At 35.2% G+C, this 18,529-nt stretch overlaps 1 protein-coding gene across 3 annotated transcripts in view; it reads left to right on the forward strand.

The window, feature by feature from the left end:
• The window catches only part of ANKS1B (ankyrin repeat and sterile alpha motif domain containing 1B), a 1,093,013-nt gene that overhangs the window by 627,832 nt on the left and 446,652 nt on the right, over positions 1-18,529 (forward strand). For all 3 annotated transcript variants that reach the window (XM_029953701.1, XM_029953700.1, XM_029953698.1), the window contains 2 exons: positions 13,876-14,465; positions 16,412-16,484. In XM_029953701.1, coding sequence (XP_029809561.1) covers positions 13,876-14,465; positions 16,412-16,484 — 663 coding nt within the window. The remainder of the gene's footprint in view (positions 1-13,875; positions 14,466-16,411; positions 16,485-18,529) is intronic.

Below are 18,529 nucleotides of genomic sequence, written 5' to 3' on the forward strand. Positions count from 1 at the left end.
TAAGATCAAGTAATGAGGTAACAACTAATGATTCCCAATCACCTCAGAAAGCAAATCATGATAAGTAGATATGATCAGAAATAGCAAATACGTATCTAGTCCCCAGTGACTATAGGTATTGTTACTGAAAATAGGAAATAAAACAATGATAAATTAAAACAGTTATAATATGTTTAAAGAAATAAATGCCCATGGCGCCTGGGTGGCTCAGTCAGTTAAGTATCTGACTTCAGCTCAGGGCATGATCTTGCAGTTTGTGAGTTCGAACCCCATGTCAGGCTCTGTGCTGACAGCTCAGAGCCTGGAGCCTGCTTCAGGTTCTGTGTCTCCCTTTCTCTCTACCCCACCCCTGCTTGTGCTCTGTCTCCCTCAAAAATAAAAATAAAATATTTAAAAATAAAAGAAAGAAATGCCAAATCATGAAGATGAATAAAAACAAAGATTATCAGTAAATAGCATGCAAATCCGAAAAGTAAATGGCATTTCTAGATATGAAAAATGTAACACTTGAAATTATTTTAAAAATTCTAAATGAACAGAATTACAGATTAGCAGATTAGGCAGAGGTGAAAAGAGAATTGGTGAATTGGAAAATGAATCTGAAGAAACTCTCCATGGGGTAGCACAGAGGGCCAAAGAGGCAAAAAATATGGGAGACATGAAGCAATATGAAGGATGGAATAAGAAGGTTAATATGCACTTAATCAGACACTCAGGATGAAATAATAAAGAATATATAGGAGAGGATATTTTTTTGATGGATAATGGCTGAATTTTTTCCCAACTGATAAAACATGAAATCATAGGTTCAGGAAACACACTGTATTCTAAACAGTATATAAAAAGGAAAAGCTCACAGTAAGACACATTATTGTGAAATGAAAGATACAGAGCAGGTTCTCAAAGCAGGTGAAGAAATGATGCATCACCTGCACATAAACATGGATATAATCATTGTCAACTTATCAAGGAAATGATAAAAGCCAAAAAGAACACAATAATGTCTTCAAGGTGTGAGAGAAAACCCTAAATCTCAAATTGTGAACTTTAAAAACATTTTTTATAAATGAAAGTATAACATAAAGTCATTTATAGTTGAAAAACTAAAGGAGTTACCAATACAATTTTTCTAAAAAAATAATCTCAAGGATTACTTCAAGAAGGAAAATGATCTCAGGCCATTCTGGGGAAGTAATAGTAAATAAATAAAATGGTAAACATATATGCAAATTCAAATAAAAATAATCTGAATAAAATAATAACATCTGATTTGGAAAAATTAGTAAACAGAATGAAAACACTGACAGCAGCATTTATTACAGAATAAGTAAATGAATTTCAAGTGATCCAGGATCTTAAAATTATTCAGGAAGTGAATGGATAAGGTACTGTTCAACCTTAGACTTTTAAATTTAAAATGTATGGCAAAATTTTAAGTACCAAGAGAATAAAAATAAATTATATAAATCCAAGACATAGAAAAATATAGAAATGAGAAAAAAAGAACAATAAAGGGAATAGAGGTAAAAGAAATAATATGAAAGATAAAAAGATATCAAAATGTAAAGTAGTAAAACAAAGTCTAAATATATAATCACTGAAATCAACATAAATTTGCTAATTTCACTAGTTAAAAGGGAGAGATTGTTTAGATTGTAGGAAAACAAAATCCAACTTCATGCTCTTTAAAGTAGATACATCTATAGGTAAGGGCACACCCACACACCCAAAAAAACGTAAAGATGAAAGGAGTTACTTGAAAAGCATTAGCCCAAAGAAAGTTGGATAGCTATATCAGTATCAAGCCAAGTAGACTTTAAACCTGAAGGCATTTCTAAGATATAGAGAGTCACTATGAAATATTAGAACATTCAATTCAAGAAAATATAAAAATTCTCAACATGTATGTACTTAAAAAGTATGTGTATGATATACATCATATAATATCATGTAATTCCACTAAAACTGGGAAATTTCAACATATCTCAATTAATGGAATATTTTAACAACTCAATCAACATACTCTAATAAAATACATACAGCTTGATACCCAACAATTGTAAAGCACGTGTGATTCTCATGAAACATTGATAAAAATTGATTTTGACTTGGCTATAAGTAAGTTTTAATACATGTCAAAGACTCAGATATATGTATACTACATTTAAGAATTCAATTAAGTTACAGACTCCCATATGTATCCCCGTAAATTTGTGAGTTTTAATACACCTCTAAATAACACATTAAAAATGAGTTGAGACATCATAATTCTAACTGAAAAATGTTTATATTTAAACAAAAATATAAATACTTAATATCAAACATGACAAAAGCAGCATAAGTAGAACTTAGAAATTTTAAATTCTTATCTAGAAAAGAAGAAATACAGGGCACCTGGGTGGCTCAGTCAGTTAAGGGCCCAATTCTTAGGTTTGGGTCAGGTCATGATCTAAGGGTTCATGGGATCAAGTCCTGCATCAGGCTCCAGTGGCTCCATGGGGATGCTAATAGCATACAGCCTATTTGAGAATCTTTCTCTCTCTCCCTCTCTCTCTCTCTCTCACTCATTCTCTCTAAATAAATAAATAAATAAACTTAAAAAGAAATGCTGACGACTAAGTAGCTAAATGCAAATTTAAGAAATTTTATAAGAAATGATAGGAAAAATACAGAAAAGTAGGAAAAATGAAATGACAAAGAACAGAAATGAATGAAGTAGAATGGAAACTAATATATAAAATCAGAAGCAGACTATTTTATATACTTAAAATTGGATGTAATTTCCAGTAAGAACAGTAAAGAAGAAAGTGAGACTGTACCAACAAACTATATTAGCAATGAGAAGGACTATAACTACAGTTACAAAAAAAGATAAGAAAAATGTATGAACAACTTTGTGCCAACAAATTTTAAAATTGAGAGAAATGAATAAATTCTAGATAATTATAACCTACCAAAACTTCAAAATGATATAGAAACCCCAAATAGGCATATGGCTATTAGAGAAATTGAATGAATAATGAAAAATCTTTCCCAAAAGAATATGTTGAGTCCAGATTATTTTAAAAGTAACAAATATAGCTGTTAAGAAACAGATGATTTTAATCTTATACAAACCCCTCTAGAGAACTGAAGAACTGGGAATCTTCCCCCATATAGTTCTATAATGCTAATAAGGTTCATATCAAAACTAGACAGCATAAGAAAGAAAAAATTAAAGGCCTATTTCATCCATGAACATAGATGCAAAAATCATAAACCAAATACTAGCAAACAAAATCTAGTGGGACAGCAAAAGAAAAATTCATTATGACCAATTCATTCCATTTATATCCAGCGTGTTTAACATAAGAAAGTATGTTATTTACACTAATGGATTAAAGGAGAAAAACTACATAATGAACTCAATAGGTGAAGAAAAACATTTGATATAAACCCAATATTCAATCATAATTAAAATTCTCAGCAATGTTGAAATATAAAAGAACATACTTAATAAATGATACCTATCCAAAAATTAGAAAAAGTATCTTTTTTACAAGGGAAACATTAGAAATATTCTGTGGTAGATCCGATTACTGCTCTCAACTCTTCACTCCCTCTTCTGCTATGTTACACTGTCCTGCAGGACAGTAGGTGGCCTTTACACCCTCATTCCATTTACATTAGGTTTAGACACGTGACTTTATTCCATCAGTGGATGCGAGAAGTGACAGTGTGCCAATTCCCACAGTGAGAGACCTGAAGAGCCATCACTCATTTCCATTTCCATTCCATCATGTGGCCTCTGAACAACTCCACTGAACACTCATGAGATAACGAAAGGGAAAAAGGCAAATAAATGCCTTAGTATTAGTCTGAAAATTATTTTGACTTCATGGTACCGTTGTGAAAAGATCTCGAGGACCCCAAGCATCCCTGGACAACATTTAAAGAAACATTTGCTGTAGGCATTTCCCACAAGCAAGTACATTCTTGCACAACCTCAGTGGAACCAAATCATAAAATTTGCATTAATCCATTACTACCATCTGTTCCTCAGACTTCATTCAAGTTTCCCTCCTTTCTCCAATAATAATCTTCATGATAAAAAGAAGCTAGCTCAGGATCCCTCGTTGCATATATGTTTGTAATGTTTCTAGTTTCCCTCCATCTGAACAGTACCTCCGACTTTCCTTGGCATTCATTACCTTGATACTTTTGAAGATTACAGGGCATAGAACCGTAGAAGTTTGTAGAATATCTCACAAACTAGCCTCATCTGATATTTGTCTATGAGTAGATTAAGGTGCATCTTTGGCAGGAAAATCCAGAAGTGATTCTGTGTTTTTCTCATTGAATCCTATCAGGTGGGGCAGGATTTTTATTTGCTCTCTTATTGGTGATGTTCACCTTGATCATTTGATTAACCCAGAATTCTTCACCATAGAGTTAGTCTTTTTTGCTTTGTAATTAGTAAGTATCTTGTGGGGATATGATTTGAAATTATTTAAACTTCCCATTCCTAATCAAACTTTTAAATCATTCATTTATTTATATATTTTTATGGGCTCATGTGTTCCTATTTTATTATAATAGATTATAATTTATTAACTGTCATTATGTATTTTGTTCCCAAAATTGTCCTCAGTTTAACCAGTTGGAGCCAGTTGGAGCAGGCTTCTCTATCCTCCTAACGTGCTTCATCGCTCTGAATACTTTGCTTTCTGGCACTAGGTGTTCCAGCCTCATCTTGCACCTTCCGTGCACTGGCACTGATATCAGTCATTTCTCAATGGATCCTTGTTTATTTGAGTGGAAAATATATTTAGAAGCCAAAATCTAGGCTTTACTTACTGCTGCTGGGATTTCAATTTCTCAGGCCCTCTTAGTAGACAGAAGTAGGTAATAAAAGGTAATATATATGTGTAAATACATATATGAACAAATATGTATTTACATCTGTCTTCTATCTATCCTGAAAACATGGGTATCTCCAATTCCAATCCAACATCACAAGGTTCACTCTAGGTTTCTTCCTCTTTATATTTAAAAATTCTCTCTTAAACAGTGAGAAATCTGGCTCCCATTATCCTTAGTGTAGTTGCTTATTTGATCAACTCTTCTGTGTGTAACTGGTCTCCCAGTCTACCTCTTCCCCACTCAGACATCTTTTTCACCTTAACGGATATATTTTTTAAAGTTTATTTATTTATTTTGAGAGAGATAGAGACAGCACAAGTCAGGAGTGGCAGAGAGAGAGGGAGAGAGAGTATCCCAAGCAGGCTCTGTCCTGTTAACATGGTGCCTGATACAGGGCTTGAACCCACAAAGCCATGAGATTATGACCTGAGCCAAAACCAAGAGCTGGAAGCTTAACTGACTGAGTCACCCAGGCGTCCCTCACCTTGACTGAGATTTGATTCTCCACGCCAGTTTATCTCTCTATGTAAACATCCTGCCCACCCTCCTGGGTTTGCACCTTAGAGCAGGCCATTGCCGCACATGGACATCCTCCTTTCCCTGATTGGGCTTTGACATCCCATACTAGGCCACCTCATGCATGAGCACTTTTCTCTTCAGGACATGGATACCTTCCTTACCCTGTTTGGATTTTGTTCCCCTGGCTAAGCTACCCCTCTCAGAGATATTCTCCTTGCTTTGCTCAGTTTCTGACTCCTTCAGCTATGCTATTCTACCTACATAGATTCCCTCCTTACCCCACCTGAGCCCTGACACTCAGTACCAGCCTACTCCCTATGTGGACACTATCCTAACCCTGCGTGGGTCCCAACATGCCATGTTGTGTTGCCCCCAAACATAGTCACCACCATTACCCTGCTTGGGCCCTGATTTTCAACTTCAAGTCACTACAAACCTCCACTCTCCACCGAAGGTGTGGATACCTTCTCACTCCTCCTCACCTAATGACTTTAGGACTGAATTGCCCCTGGAGTGAATGGGAAAGGAAAAAGGGAATGAGCAGCTATCTCCTATCTGAGCTCCTCTGTTTATGGGATAGGTTGTTCCTTCAGAATTTATATAGTTTTCTTAATTTCTCGTACATACCTTTAAATTTTAGTTTTCTTTTTTCAAATTCTCTCAGGCTACATTTGTTACTTGTTTTCATTAGCTCTTAAACATTCCTTTTCATTTCTTTTTCTTACATGTCTTTAAATGAGGCTTTATTAAAATCCTTTTTTTATTTCCACATGTTTAATGAGATGTCCTGAATTATTCAAGCACAAAATGTTGCTGTCTGAGAGTTGGCATGAGCCATACCATATGAAAGTAGCTTTACCCACTTCATTGTTCAAGGACTTTCTCCTTTGTTGTTACCATGAAGTATTGAGAAACAGGTGCTTCTCTTGATTCAGAAAGACTTGCTACCATTGCCTGTGTGTTATCCAGACCTCCATGCACCTTGCTTTCCCAAGTAGTCCTCTCACAGTTGAACACTGTATTTTGCTACGATTATGTCCAAGGCCTCCCTCCTCTGGACCTCTGCCTCCTATTCCACTCCTACTTCCCCTTCTATAACATGCTTTTAATTTTTCCCCTTGAGGTCTCCGGTATTTAAACCCTGTTCAATTTGTATTCTGTTCCTGAAATTTTTTCTCCAGATTGAGTGTCTAGACCTACTAAGAGCATGTCTTTATTGGGTATTTCTGAGATTCTCAAGGGCATGAACTGTATCCTGTTGTCTTTTGGCAGGATATTTTCAAGTTCTGCTGGTTGTTCTCAGATTCTATTGCCTAGCATCCTGCTTAGTGCTGGGCCCTCTCCTTTTGGTAATCAGAGTCTAATGGCAATTTCATGACTTGCAAGGTCCATCCAGTTTAATTTTATTTGCACCACTACAGCTTCACAGCTATAGATCCAGTTCTGGATCATGCTGCTGTCACCTGATTTGGCTTTGCCATCTATTTTTCAGGATGACAAGGATTCCCTGTTACCTTCTTTATTAAAGATATCACCCATAGTTGATTTTTTGTTTATTTGCTGCTATTATATGCTCATTTTATCCTGTCATTATAATTTTTAATTTAAATCTCAGTTAGTTAACATACAGGATATTAGTGTCAGGTGTGCATTATGGTGTTGCATCACTTCCATACAATACCCAGTGCTCATCACAACAAGTGCACTCAGTAATCCCCATCACCTATTTAACCCATCTCCCACCTCCTTCCCTTCTGGTAACCATCAGTTCTCTACAGTTAAGAGTCTGCTTCTGGTTTGCCTCTTTCTCTTTTTTTCACCTTTGCTCATTTGTTTTGTTTCTTAAATTCCATATATGAGTGAAATCATATGGTATCTGTCTTTCTCTGACTTACTCTACGTAGCATAATACTGTCTAGCTCCATTCATATCATTGCAAATGGAAGGAATTTATTCCTTTTTATGACTAAGTAATATTTCATTATACCTATATAGACATATATCTCTATATAGATTATATGTATAGATATACACCCACATATACCACATCTTTTTTTATCCATTCATCAGTCAATGGACACTTGGGCTGTTTCCATAATTTGGAAGTAATTTGTGTCAATGTCTAGTAGTGCAATTGCTGGATCATAGAATAGTTCTATTTTTAACTTTTTGAGGAAACTTTATACTATTTTTCACAGTGCCTGTACCAGTTTGCACTTCCACCAACAGTGGAAGTTTCCTTTTTCTCCATATCCTTGTGAAGACCTATTTTTTCTTGTGTTTTGATTTTAGCCATTCTGACAGATATGAAGTAGTATCTCATTGTAGTTTTGATTTGTATTTCCTGATGGTCAGTGATATTGAGCAGGTTTTCATGTGTCTATTGGCCATCTGTATGTCTTCTTTGGAAAAATGTTTATTCATGTGTTTGGCCCATTTTAAAAATTGGATTACTCCCTTTTTTTTTGGTGTTGAATTTTATAAGTTGTTTCTATATTCTGGATAATAACCCTTTATCAGGTATGTCATTTGCAAATATTTTCTCCTATTCCATAGGTTGCCTGTTAGTTTTGTTGTTTCTTTTGCTGTGTAGAAGCTTTCTATTTTTATGTAGTCCTCATTGTTTATTTTTGCTTTTATTTCCCTTGCTTCAGGAGACATATCTAGAAAGAAGTTACTATGGCCATTGTCAAAGGGGTTACCACCTGTGCTCTTCTCTGGAATTTTTATGGTTTCAGGTCTCATATTTACATCTTTAATACATTTTGAGGTTATTTTTGTGTTTTGTGTAAGAAAGTGGTCCAATTTCATTTTTTTCCATGTTGCTGTCCAGTTTTCCCAACACCATTTGTTGAAGAGACTGTTTTTTGTCCATTGTATAATCTTCCTTGCTTTGTTGAAGATTAATTGACCATATAGTTGTGAGTTCATTTCTGTTTTCCATTCTGTTCTCTTGATTTATGTGCCTGTTTTTGTGCCAGTACTATACTGTTTTTGTCACTACAGCTTTGTAATATAACTTGAAGTCTGGAATTGTGACACCTCCAGCTTTGCTATTTTTTGTTCATGAATGACACATTAGACCAGAGGGACTTAATAGGTATATTTAGAACATCCCAACCTAAAACAGCAGAATATACATTCCTTTCAAGTCCACATGGAACATTCTTCAGAGTAGATTACATATATGGTCACAAAACAGGCCTCAATAAATACAAAAAAGATTTAAATCATACCATGTACCTTTTCTGACCACAACGCTATGAAACTAGAAGTCTACCAGAAGAAAAATATTGGAAAGATCACAAATATATGGAGATTAAATAATATGTTACTAACAGTGAATGGGTCAACCAGGAAATCAAAGAGGAGACAAAAACAAATACATGGAAACAAATGAAAATGAAAACACAATGGTCCAAATCCTTTGGGATGCAGCAAAAGCTGTATTGAGGGGGGAGTACATAACAATGCAGGCCTATCTCAAGAAGCAAGTAAAATCTCAAATAAGCAACCTAACCTTACATCAAAAAAGAACAACAAACAAAGCCTAAAGCCAGCAGAAGGAAGGGAATAATAAAGATTACAACAGAAATAACTGGTGTGGAAACAAAACAAATAATAGATCAATGAAACCAGGAACTGGTTCTTTGAAAAAATTAATAAAATAGATAAACCTCCAGTCAAATTTATCAAAAAGAAAAGAGAAATGACTCACATAAATAAATCACAAACAAGAGAGGAAAAATTACTACCAACCTCACAGATTTTCTATTAATATTAATATTAACACTCAAATCCCTGGAAATAGAGAAATTTTTATTTTCTAAAGAGGAATAAAATGACCCAATAGACAAAAGTTATGACTTATAATATGAGAAGAAATCACTCATTTTCCATTCTTTGTTTTTATCTTAGCACGAAATATGGGGTTTTATTGCTCTTCAGGTATTTATATGGGTGATAAAGATCAGGGGCAAAAATGGGTAAAAAGAAATTGAACTACTTTTTGATACTTTTTCTGACATTTCTTTGAAATGCTAATGATGCTTTGAGTAACTATCAGATTGAAATTCACACATATTTAGTTCTGTACCTTGGCATGAAATATACACTTATCAACAGAGAAGTGTGAAATTAAATAGGACAAGTTATGAAAACAGTTTAATCTTTATACTCTGCCTCAGTTACATCTAAAGAAATAGTAAGAAAATGCAAAAATTCTCTCCAAAGTATATTTTAAAAATATGCAAGCAGAAACAAAGGAGTAAATCCCATATATTTACTGTGTCAAAATAACAGTCTTTACTGTTTAATATAATCACTATATTTGTAAAAATGAAATCCTTTAGATTAAAAAATGTTGTGATAATATAAACATATTTAATGTGTTCTATGCCGTTGGCATACATCTACTATTTTAAGTCTTCACAGCACTTAGAGCTGTATACTATTACTATCTTTGCAGTTGTGAAAATATAAACACTGCATTGTCAGAATGTATTTTGAACAGTGTATTAATTCTTCTTTGAAAACTGGGATACAGGCTGAATCATTTATATATCATCAAATATCAAACCACTCCAAAACTTAATGACTTAAACTAACAGCCATTTATTTAGCTCATGATTCTAGTGGGTACTTTCTTCTGGTGTGTGTCAGCCTCAGCTAATCTTGGCTGGGTCAACTGGCATACTGGCCTGGGATTGGTTAGTCATGGATGACCTCACTCAAATGTCTGGAAGTAGGTTTACTATGGTCTGAGATGACAGAAATGACTAGTGTAGTAACTATGCCTTTTTATTTTAGGTTTGTTTTGTTTTGTTTTTGATTCTTAGACATCTTGGGACCTTTCTGACCCTGGAGGAACAGACCTTCTGAAGTTTCGCTAAATCTTAGAGATAGTAAACATGGCTTTCATATGCAAACCAACAAATCCAGAGCCGTAACCCTCCCTCCCCCACTACCTTTATTAGGCTCTCATGCTCTGGGTCAGTTTTCACACCAGAGCCAGGACCAGACAACTAGGGACAGTCCCTATGCTCTAGAAGCTGCTGAAATGATTCAAACTAGCCAGTCCTAAACCTGTTTTTCCTGTTTCTCCAATTCATTCACACAGAAATCACAATAAAGGCTCTTGCCCACTTTTTCCCCAAGTCATTCTATCTCCTAACCAACTCTGGTTTTTCCCATGTCTTCCTCATCTTGGGATCTATAACAACTTATCTTTTTAATGGCAATTGTCTCTTGATATGTTAGACTCATCAAACTTGAAAAGTAATAAAACCTACAATTTAAAATAACTGGGTAATGTATTCTTCATCCATCAGACAAGTCTGGGCTTGTTCACGTGACAGCAAGCTGGAAAGAGCAGCAAGAGAACAAGCCCTAATGCACAAGTGCTTTTCTTTTTTCTTAAAGTTTATTATTTTTGAGAGAGAGATAGAGAGCATGCAGGGAAAGGGCAGAGAGAAAGGGAAACAACAGAATGGGAAGCAGGCTCCAGGTTCTGAGCTGTCAGCACAGAGCTAAACACGGGTCTCAAACACACAGACTGTGAGATCATGACCTGAGCTGAAGTCAGATGTTTAACTGACTGAGCCACCCAAGCACCCCTGCACAAGTGCTTTTCAAGTCTCTACTTACATTATGTTTATGATTGCCCCATTGGCCAAAGCAAGATATGTGGCCATACCCAGAGTCATGGGGGAGGAATGGATACAGGGTAAGGTGTGGCTACAGGGAGCCATTGTAGTCTTGGGCCATAACGGCCATCAGTCTACCAAAGGAGCATTTCATGAAGTTTTATGTAAACTTCTCATTCTCTTTGATTTAAGTAATCCTTAGAGTTTGGCCATTGAAATAAGCAAGTTGCCTTTTGACAACTCTTAGCAAAATGTTACTATCATGATGCTTACACAGTGCTTATATGCTAAAAACTAAGTTTTCATAGGAGAAAGTCACTGCTTATCACTAGAGGACTTAGACAGTATAAAGCATTTTGAAGTTGTGATTATAGTCATTTTGGTGAAACCACAGAGGCATGATAACCTAATAATAATATTCACAGAAAAATTTAAATAATATTATGTCCCTAAAACTCTTGTTTATCATGAACATGGGTCAAAAGCCTCTTGACTGAGATTTAAAGAATCTTTTTTTCCCATAATAGGCTGATTATTTTCAATTTTCTTTTCATAATCAAACCCTTTAGCCTTCTTCAGCAACTTTCAAAATAAAATTCTAAACTTCTTATATCTGAATTCCTCCTTCCTTTCACATTGTTCACCCATTACTGTCGTCCAAACCAACCTGTTATGTTGTAAAGGATTATGGATACAAGTATCATAGGAAGAAAAAGAAAATACATTGGAACGGAATGTCAGGTTTTATTTCCTTTTGGTATTATCTTGCTTCATGGTGGTGGGGAAAAAAAAAAACCAACCATTTTATTCCACTTATCCAAATTCCAGGAACAGTCATAAACATGAGAAACATGTCCTCTCCCACAAACAGTTTACTTGCTTATCTTTGAAATCTAGATTGTTCTTTTATCTGAATGGTATATATTTTCCAGGCCAATGGGATAGTTTGAATCTCAGCTTAACCTTCTGCTAACTAGAAACTTCAACAACTTAAGTTGTCTAAGTGTTCATATTTACTTCCAAAAAGTGGATATAATAGGCCATAAACTCTAGCCTTTAGAGAAAGCTCAGAGCTGCCTTAACTCTCTCTCTACTCACTATTCTACCCCAAGAAGGGTCTCGGTCATGAGGGAAGGACAGAAGGAGTTATCAAGGATATAGCGTTGCTACACTGGAAAGGGATGCAGTTTTTTGTGGGAGGACAGAGTGATTATTATAGTGCTGGGTGGGCACAGAGTGTTCCTCCTTTAGACTGTTGTCTCCTGGACCTCTCTTCTAGCACTCCTCTCTTCCATCTCAAGATATTGTTGTGATAGGTCAGAGGGACATCTTCTGCTTGGAAAAGCCCAGCAGGAAAGGGGTTAGGTCTGGGGATATGCAAGGCCGGGAGCAAACCTGCCTCATCAGATCATAGGGATAGAACAGTATAGGGATTTCGGGCCAAACTATCATAAAAGTTGATTTGTCTGAGGCATCCTCTGGGCAAATATTTATTGAGACTTACTATGGTTGCCAGTTTGTTTAAATATGTAAATGCAATATTCTAGCTATATCTCTTTTGGACAATCATGATTATTAATCATTTCATAGGATTATTATGCAGATCAAATGAGATCTTATAAATATAAGTCAGGGCCTAGTAAATAGCACATACCTGTTAAATGTTACTTATTAATTTATGAAAACTTTGGTGTTTGGGGTTTATAGTACTAACCAACTTCTTTAAAGTGTAAGTCAGCAAGTCAGCTTTGGATTTGTTGTTATTATCTACCATAGTGGCTATTTTTGACTCTTTCACAAGATTGGACTATGGGCTTACCAGGTAATTTAACTTTCTGTTATAGCACATATTGAGCTATATGAATTAAAATGACCAGTCAAAAAGGTATATTGACTTCCTTTGCAAAGTTATTTGGCTAGGGTTTTACACATTATGTCTTTAAAAGATAAATTAGGTCATAAAAAACACAGTATATTTTAAGTCTCAGAGAACATTTATGTTTTGTCTTTAAAAAAATTACAAAGCAATAAATTCTTTTTTCTTTTCTGCATTACATTTTCAAAGATCTGAGGAAATTAAGGAATAACTAATGCTATTTCAGAGAAGAAAGAAAAAAATAGCTTTGTATTAATAACTCAACATCAGTTTATTGTAAAGGAGTCTGGCTTTTTCATGATATTATAGATTATACTGTTTGCTTATGTAAACCCTGAACAAATTCTTTTGGTCTAATTTATAATTTATGGAATTATTCTTAATTTTATAAGTAATACCACTAGTATTATTAACTTTAAATAACTTCTAATTATACTTCTTTTCAAGATTTTGTTTCTGAATTTATTTGGTGGGAGAAGGTCAAAGGGATGTCATTATGTACGATCTTGATTTACCTGTGAGACGTCCTACTGCACAATGATTCATTTATTGTGAGGGTTTGGTCATGGGAGTTTTTTCAAATTAAGAAAACCCAGTTTTATCATTCAATATAAAGTATATGTTCTGGGGACAAGGAAGAACAGTTTGCAATTACTCAATTAATATGCAATTCATATCTTTGAAATACATCGAAGAGTGTGTCAGGAATATCTGGTTCACACACACTCACACACACACACACGCACACACACACACACACACACACACAATTCACTTTATGAATGGTGCTGTAGGGTCAAGGGTGTTTCATAGAATGAGGATATCATTGTGTAGCAACAAATATTGCGCAAATTTGAAAAGGCACTGCTATTGCATCAGGATTTTTGGAGTCTTTATAAACAACCATCCTGATGCCCTTCCTCTCTTTTGCAGATGACCCTTCTCAACAGGAGGACAGTGATCCTCCAAAAGAATATGATCCTGGGCAATTTGCAGGTCTTCTCCATGGATCCTCTCCAGCCTGCGAGTCCCCTGATAATCCATTTCATCTCTATGGGAAAAGAGATGAACATGAAGAAGGACAAGATGAAGTCAGTTCAGCAAAAAGTCCTTTGCCTTTCAAGAAGCCTCCAATAGCAAATAACTCAGAACCTGTGGTAAAGAAAATTAAACCCAAAGTGGTCAGTAGAACAATTTTTCACAAAAAAACCAACCAACTTGAAAACCATACTATTGTTGGCACAAGAACAACTAGAAGTGGATCCCGGAATGGAGACCAGTGGATTATGAACACAGGAGGATTTGTGGAGAGAGCCTGTACCCTGGGGAGAATAAGGTCATTGCCAAAAGCCCTGATTGACATGCATTTATCAAAAACTGTCTCTAAATCAGATTCTGATCTCATTGCATACCCCTCAAATGAGAAAACACCTAGAGTTAACTGGAGTGAATCTTCACCTGCTGAACATAGTTCTAAAGGGAATTCTGAAAGAACACCATCCTTTACTTCTGAATGGGAAGAAGTAAGATTTGTTCTTGTTCTTTATATAAGGCCTTGGAGTCAAAGGAGGTTTGGGGGAAGGGCTTTAAGTTTTAAGTCTTTCAGAGGCAAAAAAAAAAAAAAAGAAAAAAAAAAAAAAAGGCAGATGCATATAGTTCCAAATAGAAGGGCAAGATTCTAGGGATAATACATGATAATCTTGCGGCTAGTGTAGAAACAAACACAATTCCACACATGTGGAGAAATCTATTGTTTCCATAGAAATTGATATCAAGCAGAAGTAATAACTAGCTATGAGGTACAAGAGAATGTTCACATTATGTCCTACCAAGCTCTGCAGCTGACAAATTGAGAAAAGTCTTTGTATTTCTGCTGCTCTGTATCATTTTGCTGCTTACTAAACTCTTTGTTAGCTTGTCTCCCTTCTTTAAAGTATCTTATATTTTCAGAAAAGCCCCTTATAATCTTAACCTTAATAGTAAACAGTATAGTCCTGGCTCTTTCCCAAGTGCCATACAACAAACCCAAATTACTTAATATTTCCTTTTTACAACTATCAGAGAGACATTAAGGAAAAAAATGTTGAGGTCGAGTATGACTAATTTAAGCTCTACTTAAAGACAAAGTCTTCCATTTTATAAATTACTCAGAAAGTAAGTGCCCTTGCAAGGTTATGAAATATCATCCTTTGTCCCTAAGGAAGACTACATCATAAAATAATGAAGTCCCTTGCCTTTTCTTGAATTTCTTCAGAGAATGAGCCACATTCCTCTTTAGTATTTCACTCTAATGTGTCACTTTTTTTCCTCAAAAGATTGTGCCAGTTGGATTGAGTTTTGAAGCACAATAGGTCACTCTAGTATTCTGAAACCTAGAAATGTCTGATATTGACATTCTGAATTGAGCTATTTGGAAAAATCACTTAATTTCTCTGCATCTGTTTCAGGGTGAACAAAACAGGGCATTTAAGTAATGCTTATTGTCCTTTCTGAAACCTGCTGCCTTACATGGGTTGCTAGGATGATGAGGAGGAGTGGGATTAAACCATAAATGGCTAAAACTTAGTAATATCTTCCTGTAAATACCATACTGCTTAATTGATAGTTTATTCAAGTCTCCCCATTTCTTTTTTTTTCTTTTTTTTATTTATGTTTGAGAGACAGACAGTGACAGCATGAGCAGGGGAGGGTCAAAGAGAGAGGGAGACACAGAATCTGAAGCAGGCTTTAGGCTCTGAGCTAGCTGTCAGCAGAGAGCTCAACACGGGGCTCAAACCCACAAACCGTGAGATCATGACCTGAGCCGAAGCCGGACCCTTAACCGACTGAGCCACCCAGGCACCCCTCCCATTTCTTATATTTATTAACTCTGTGAATAACATCTGAAATCATTTCTGGAATGAAGCAGAATTAATTAACATTTAACATCTCTTAGAGTTAAGGTGTTTCTACAACTGGATTCTTGTGATTACATGCCATGCCACACATTAGCTTGTGGCTGGTCAAGCCATTTAGTAAGAATTCGGTTCCAATGGCCATACCCACAGATGAAACCTGCCCCTTCACCAGTCAAAAGTGATGCCTGCTCTCAGATGGAAGAGGAAGAATGTTTGAGAGAGTGAACATCTTCACATGAACTTATCCCTCAGCCCATCACTTTCTGAGTTTAAAGAAAAACAGTTCCTAACTCACTGACCCACATAGGTCCAAGTAAAGTTCCTTTTAGGAAATACGAAGAAAAGGCAGTCTGATTTTGAAAGTTTAAGAAAGGGAAGCATAATTTATATTTTTAAAAGCAATTCAAAAGTTGTCTGCTTCCTTTTAAACCTTTCTCAGCCAGTCTCTTAATTGTGGTACTTGCAAAGGTAATAATATCAAGAATGTATGCTTCTGGAGTTTGGAAACTATTTTAAAATGTGATGCTAAAAGAGAATTAATAATCTACTTATATGGCTTTTGTTTCTCACAGATTGACAAAATAATGAATTCCATAGATGTCGGAATTAACAGTGAACTTGAAGAAATGAATGGTGAGGCCACAAGTAAGGAAACCTTTTTTCTACATTGTAATTAATAAATGTGCTCAAGAACTAGCTAGAAAGTTATAGGGATCTTTAGATAATTCCATGTTTTATTATAATAACAGCATCTACAAATTATTTCTTTTCACTCATATCACATAGCCATGACCTCTCTATATCAGTTATAATTATATTGACTTTGCAACTTGAAAAAAATTTTTACCATGTGCTATGGCAATTAACATTAATGGAGTTTCAGCCTTGTTTAGAGCTAAGTATGCAGCACTTCAAAGTGTTGTAGAATATGATGACTTAATACACTATGATTTCCCATTCAGCGAACTATCCCATTCATTCTGGGGTATGAATGTTACAAGCTCCGGTATGGCAAGAACTAGGTGATACTTATCTTCATGTATTGCAGAATACCAAGCAGAATGTTTCACAAATAGTTTTGCAATCATTATTTAACATATTGCCCTTATGAAGTATTATTTTCTTCTCTATAATTAAAGCTCAAAGTGGAATTCCATTTGGAACTTTCTTTGAGGACCTTTTCCTTCCTATAATGGATGATATCAAATACCAGATAGCTAACCCTAAAAATAACAGTCAAACTCATGTGAAAGAAACTAGTATTCTGGATAGAGTCAAAAGAACTGGCTTCATTTCTATCCAGCCATTAAATAGTGGTATAACTGTAGATTATTATATAGATCTGTAAAATTTGGAGTTAAAACAAGTAATTGCTAAGTTCTCAGAACTCATGTTTAAGTTAGCAGTGATAATTGAGATTTTGTAGGAATAATAGGATTAAGGTCTGTGAGAGAAAAGTCTAGATATATCATAGAATAAAGTTATGGGATTTGGTGGCCCTTTGACTAGTCACCAGGGTCTTTTAAACAGTACCACAAATGACTCTTAAGCACAAGAAAGTTGGAAAATGGCTCTCTTATGATGCACTGGGACTGGGTGGAGAAAAAGCAACACTGAAATCTGGGGTTGCGGTCACTGAAGGGAATATTCAGGCCTAGATGAATAGCTTACTCATTTCTCCTATGCTGGGACAGGTAAGAAATTATTCCAATATGACTGGACCCCATGTTACGTAAGTGATAATTGTTTAAATGCTGAACAGTTTCTTTTCTGAAACACATATTTTAGATTTTAAAAACTGAAAAATTATGGAAAAAGTACCAAAATTATGTGCATATGTCTATTAACACAAATATGACATTAGCTCTGTGATAGCATGTACAGCGAGGTCTCTCACACAGAAATGCTGGTAAACACTGAGGATTTTTCTGGTATCCAAAGAACTAGCCTACGAATGTATATTGTCACATAGTTCTTTCAGACATGCTTACAAAATAGTTTCAAGAAAATATATGAATGCAGATTTTTAAGTGATATGAGGGTAAGAATTTATTTTTTTATCAATAAGAATGTTCCTGATACTGAGAATGTTCAAGCAGAGACATAGTACTTCTCTATTGGAGGGCTTGGGTGACATTGAACATTAATGCTCTAAAATTCTTCAAACAGGATCAGAATTATAAAAAATATAAACATTATTATAATGAAAATTAATGTTATAATAAGGGTAAATGTTAAAAATGGCACTCAGGCAAAGCTGCCTTTTAAGGGTACTTTAGTAGTAAACAAATCCACAGATTATTTCCTCTAATTCTCTTTCTTCTGTTAATACCACCATCTTGCACCCTGCTTTATTTATGATTTTTCTAGAGTGATAATGAAAATGAAAGTAGAGACTCAGTCCTTAAAGATCCATTACTATTAACAAAGACTGGCTCTGTATGTGCTTTAATTTTTGCCTCTTAATTACCTATTAATTATACACTAAGTGATTGTACCATGTGACATTCCAGTTGACCTTTAGGTCATTTATGAATCACAACTTTATGAGGCTACAGGCTTTCCCCTCTTGAGGCTAGATAGAACTAGAGAGGTGAAAATACACTCCTTGAATATGTATTGGGTTACCAAGTGTGGTTTCCTGGAGTCAGGAAATCACATGGTGAAACAAAAAATCAAACCGATGTGAA

The sequence above is a fragment of the Suricata suricatta genome, chromosome 10, assembly GCF_006229205.1.
Source record: "Suricata suricatta isolate VVHF042 chromosome 10, meerkat_22Aug2017_6uvM2_HiC, whole genome shotgun sequence".
Taxonomy (NCBI): Eukaryota; Metazoa; Chordata; class Mammalia; order Carnivora; family Herpestidae; genus Suricata; species Suricata suricatta.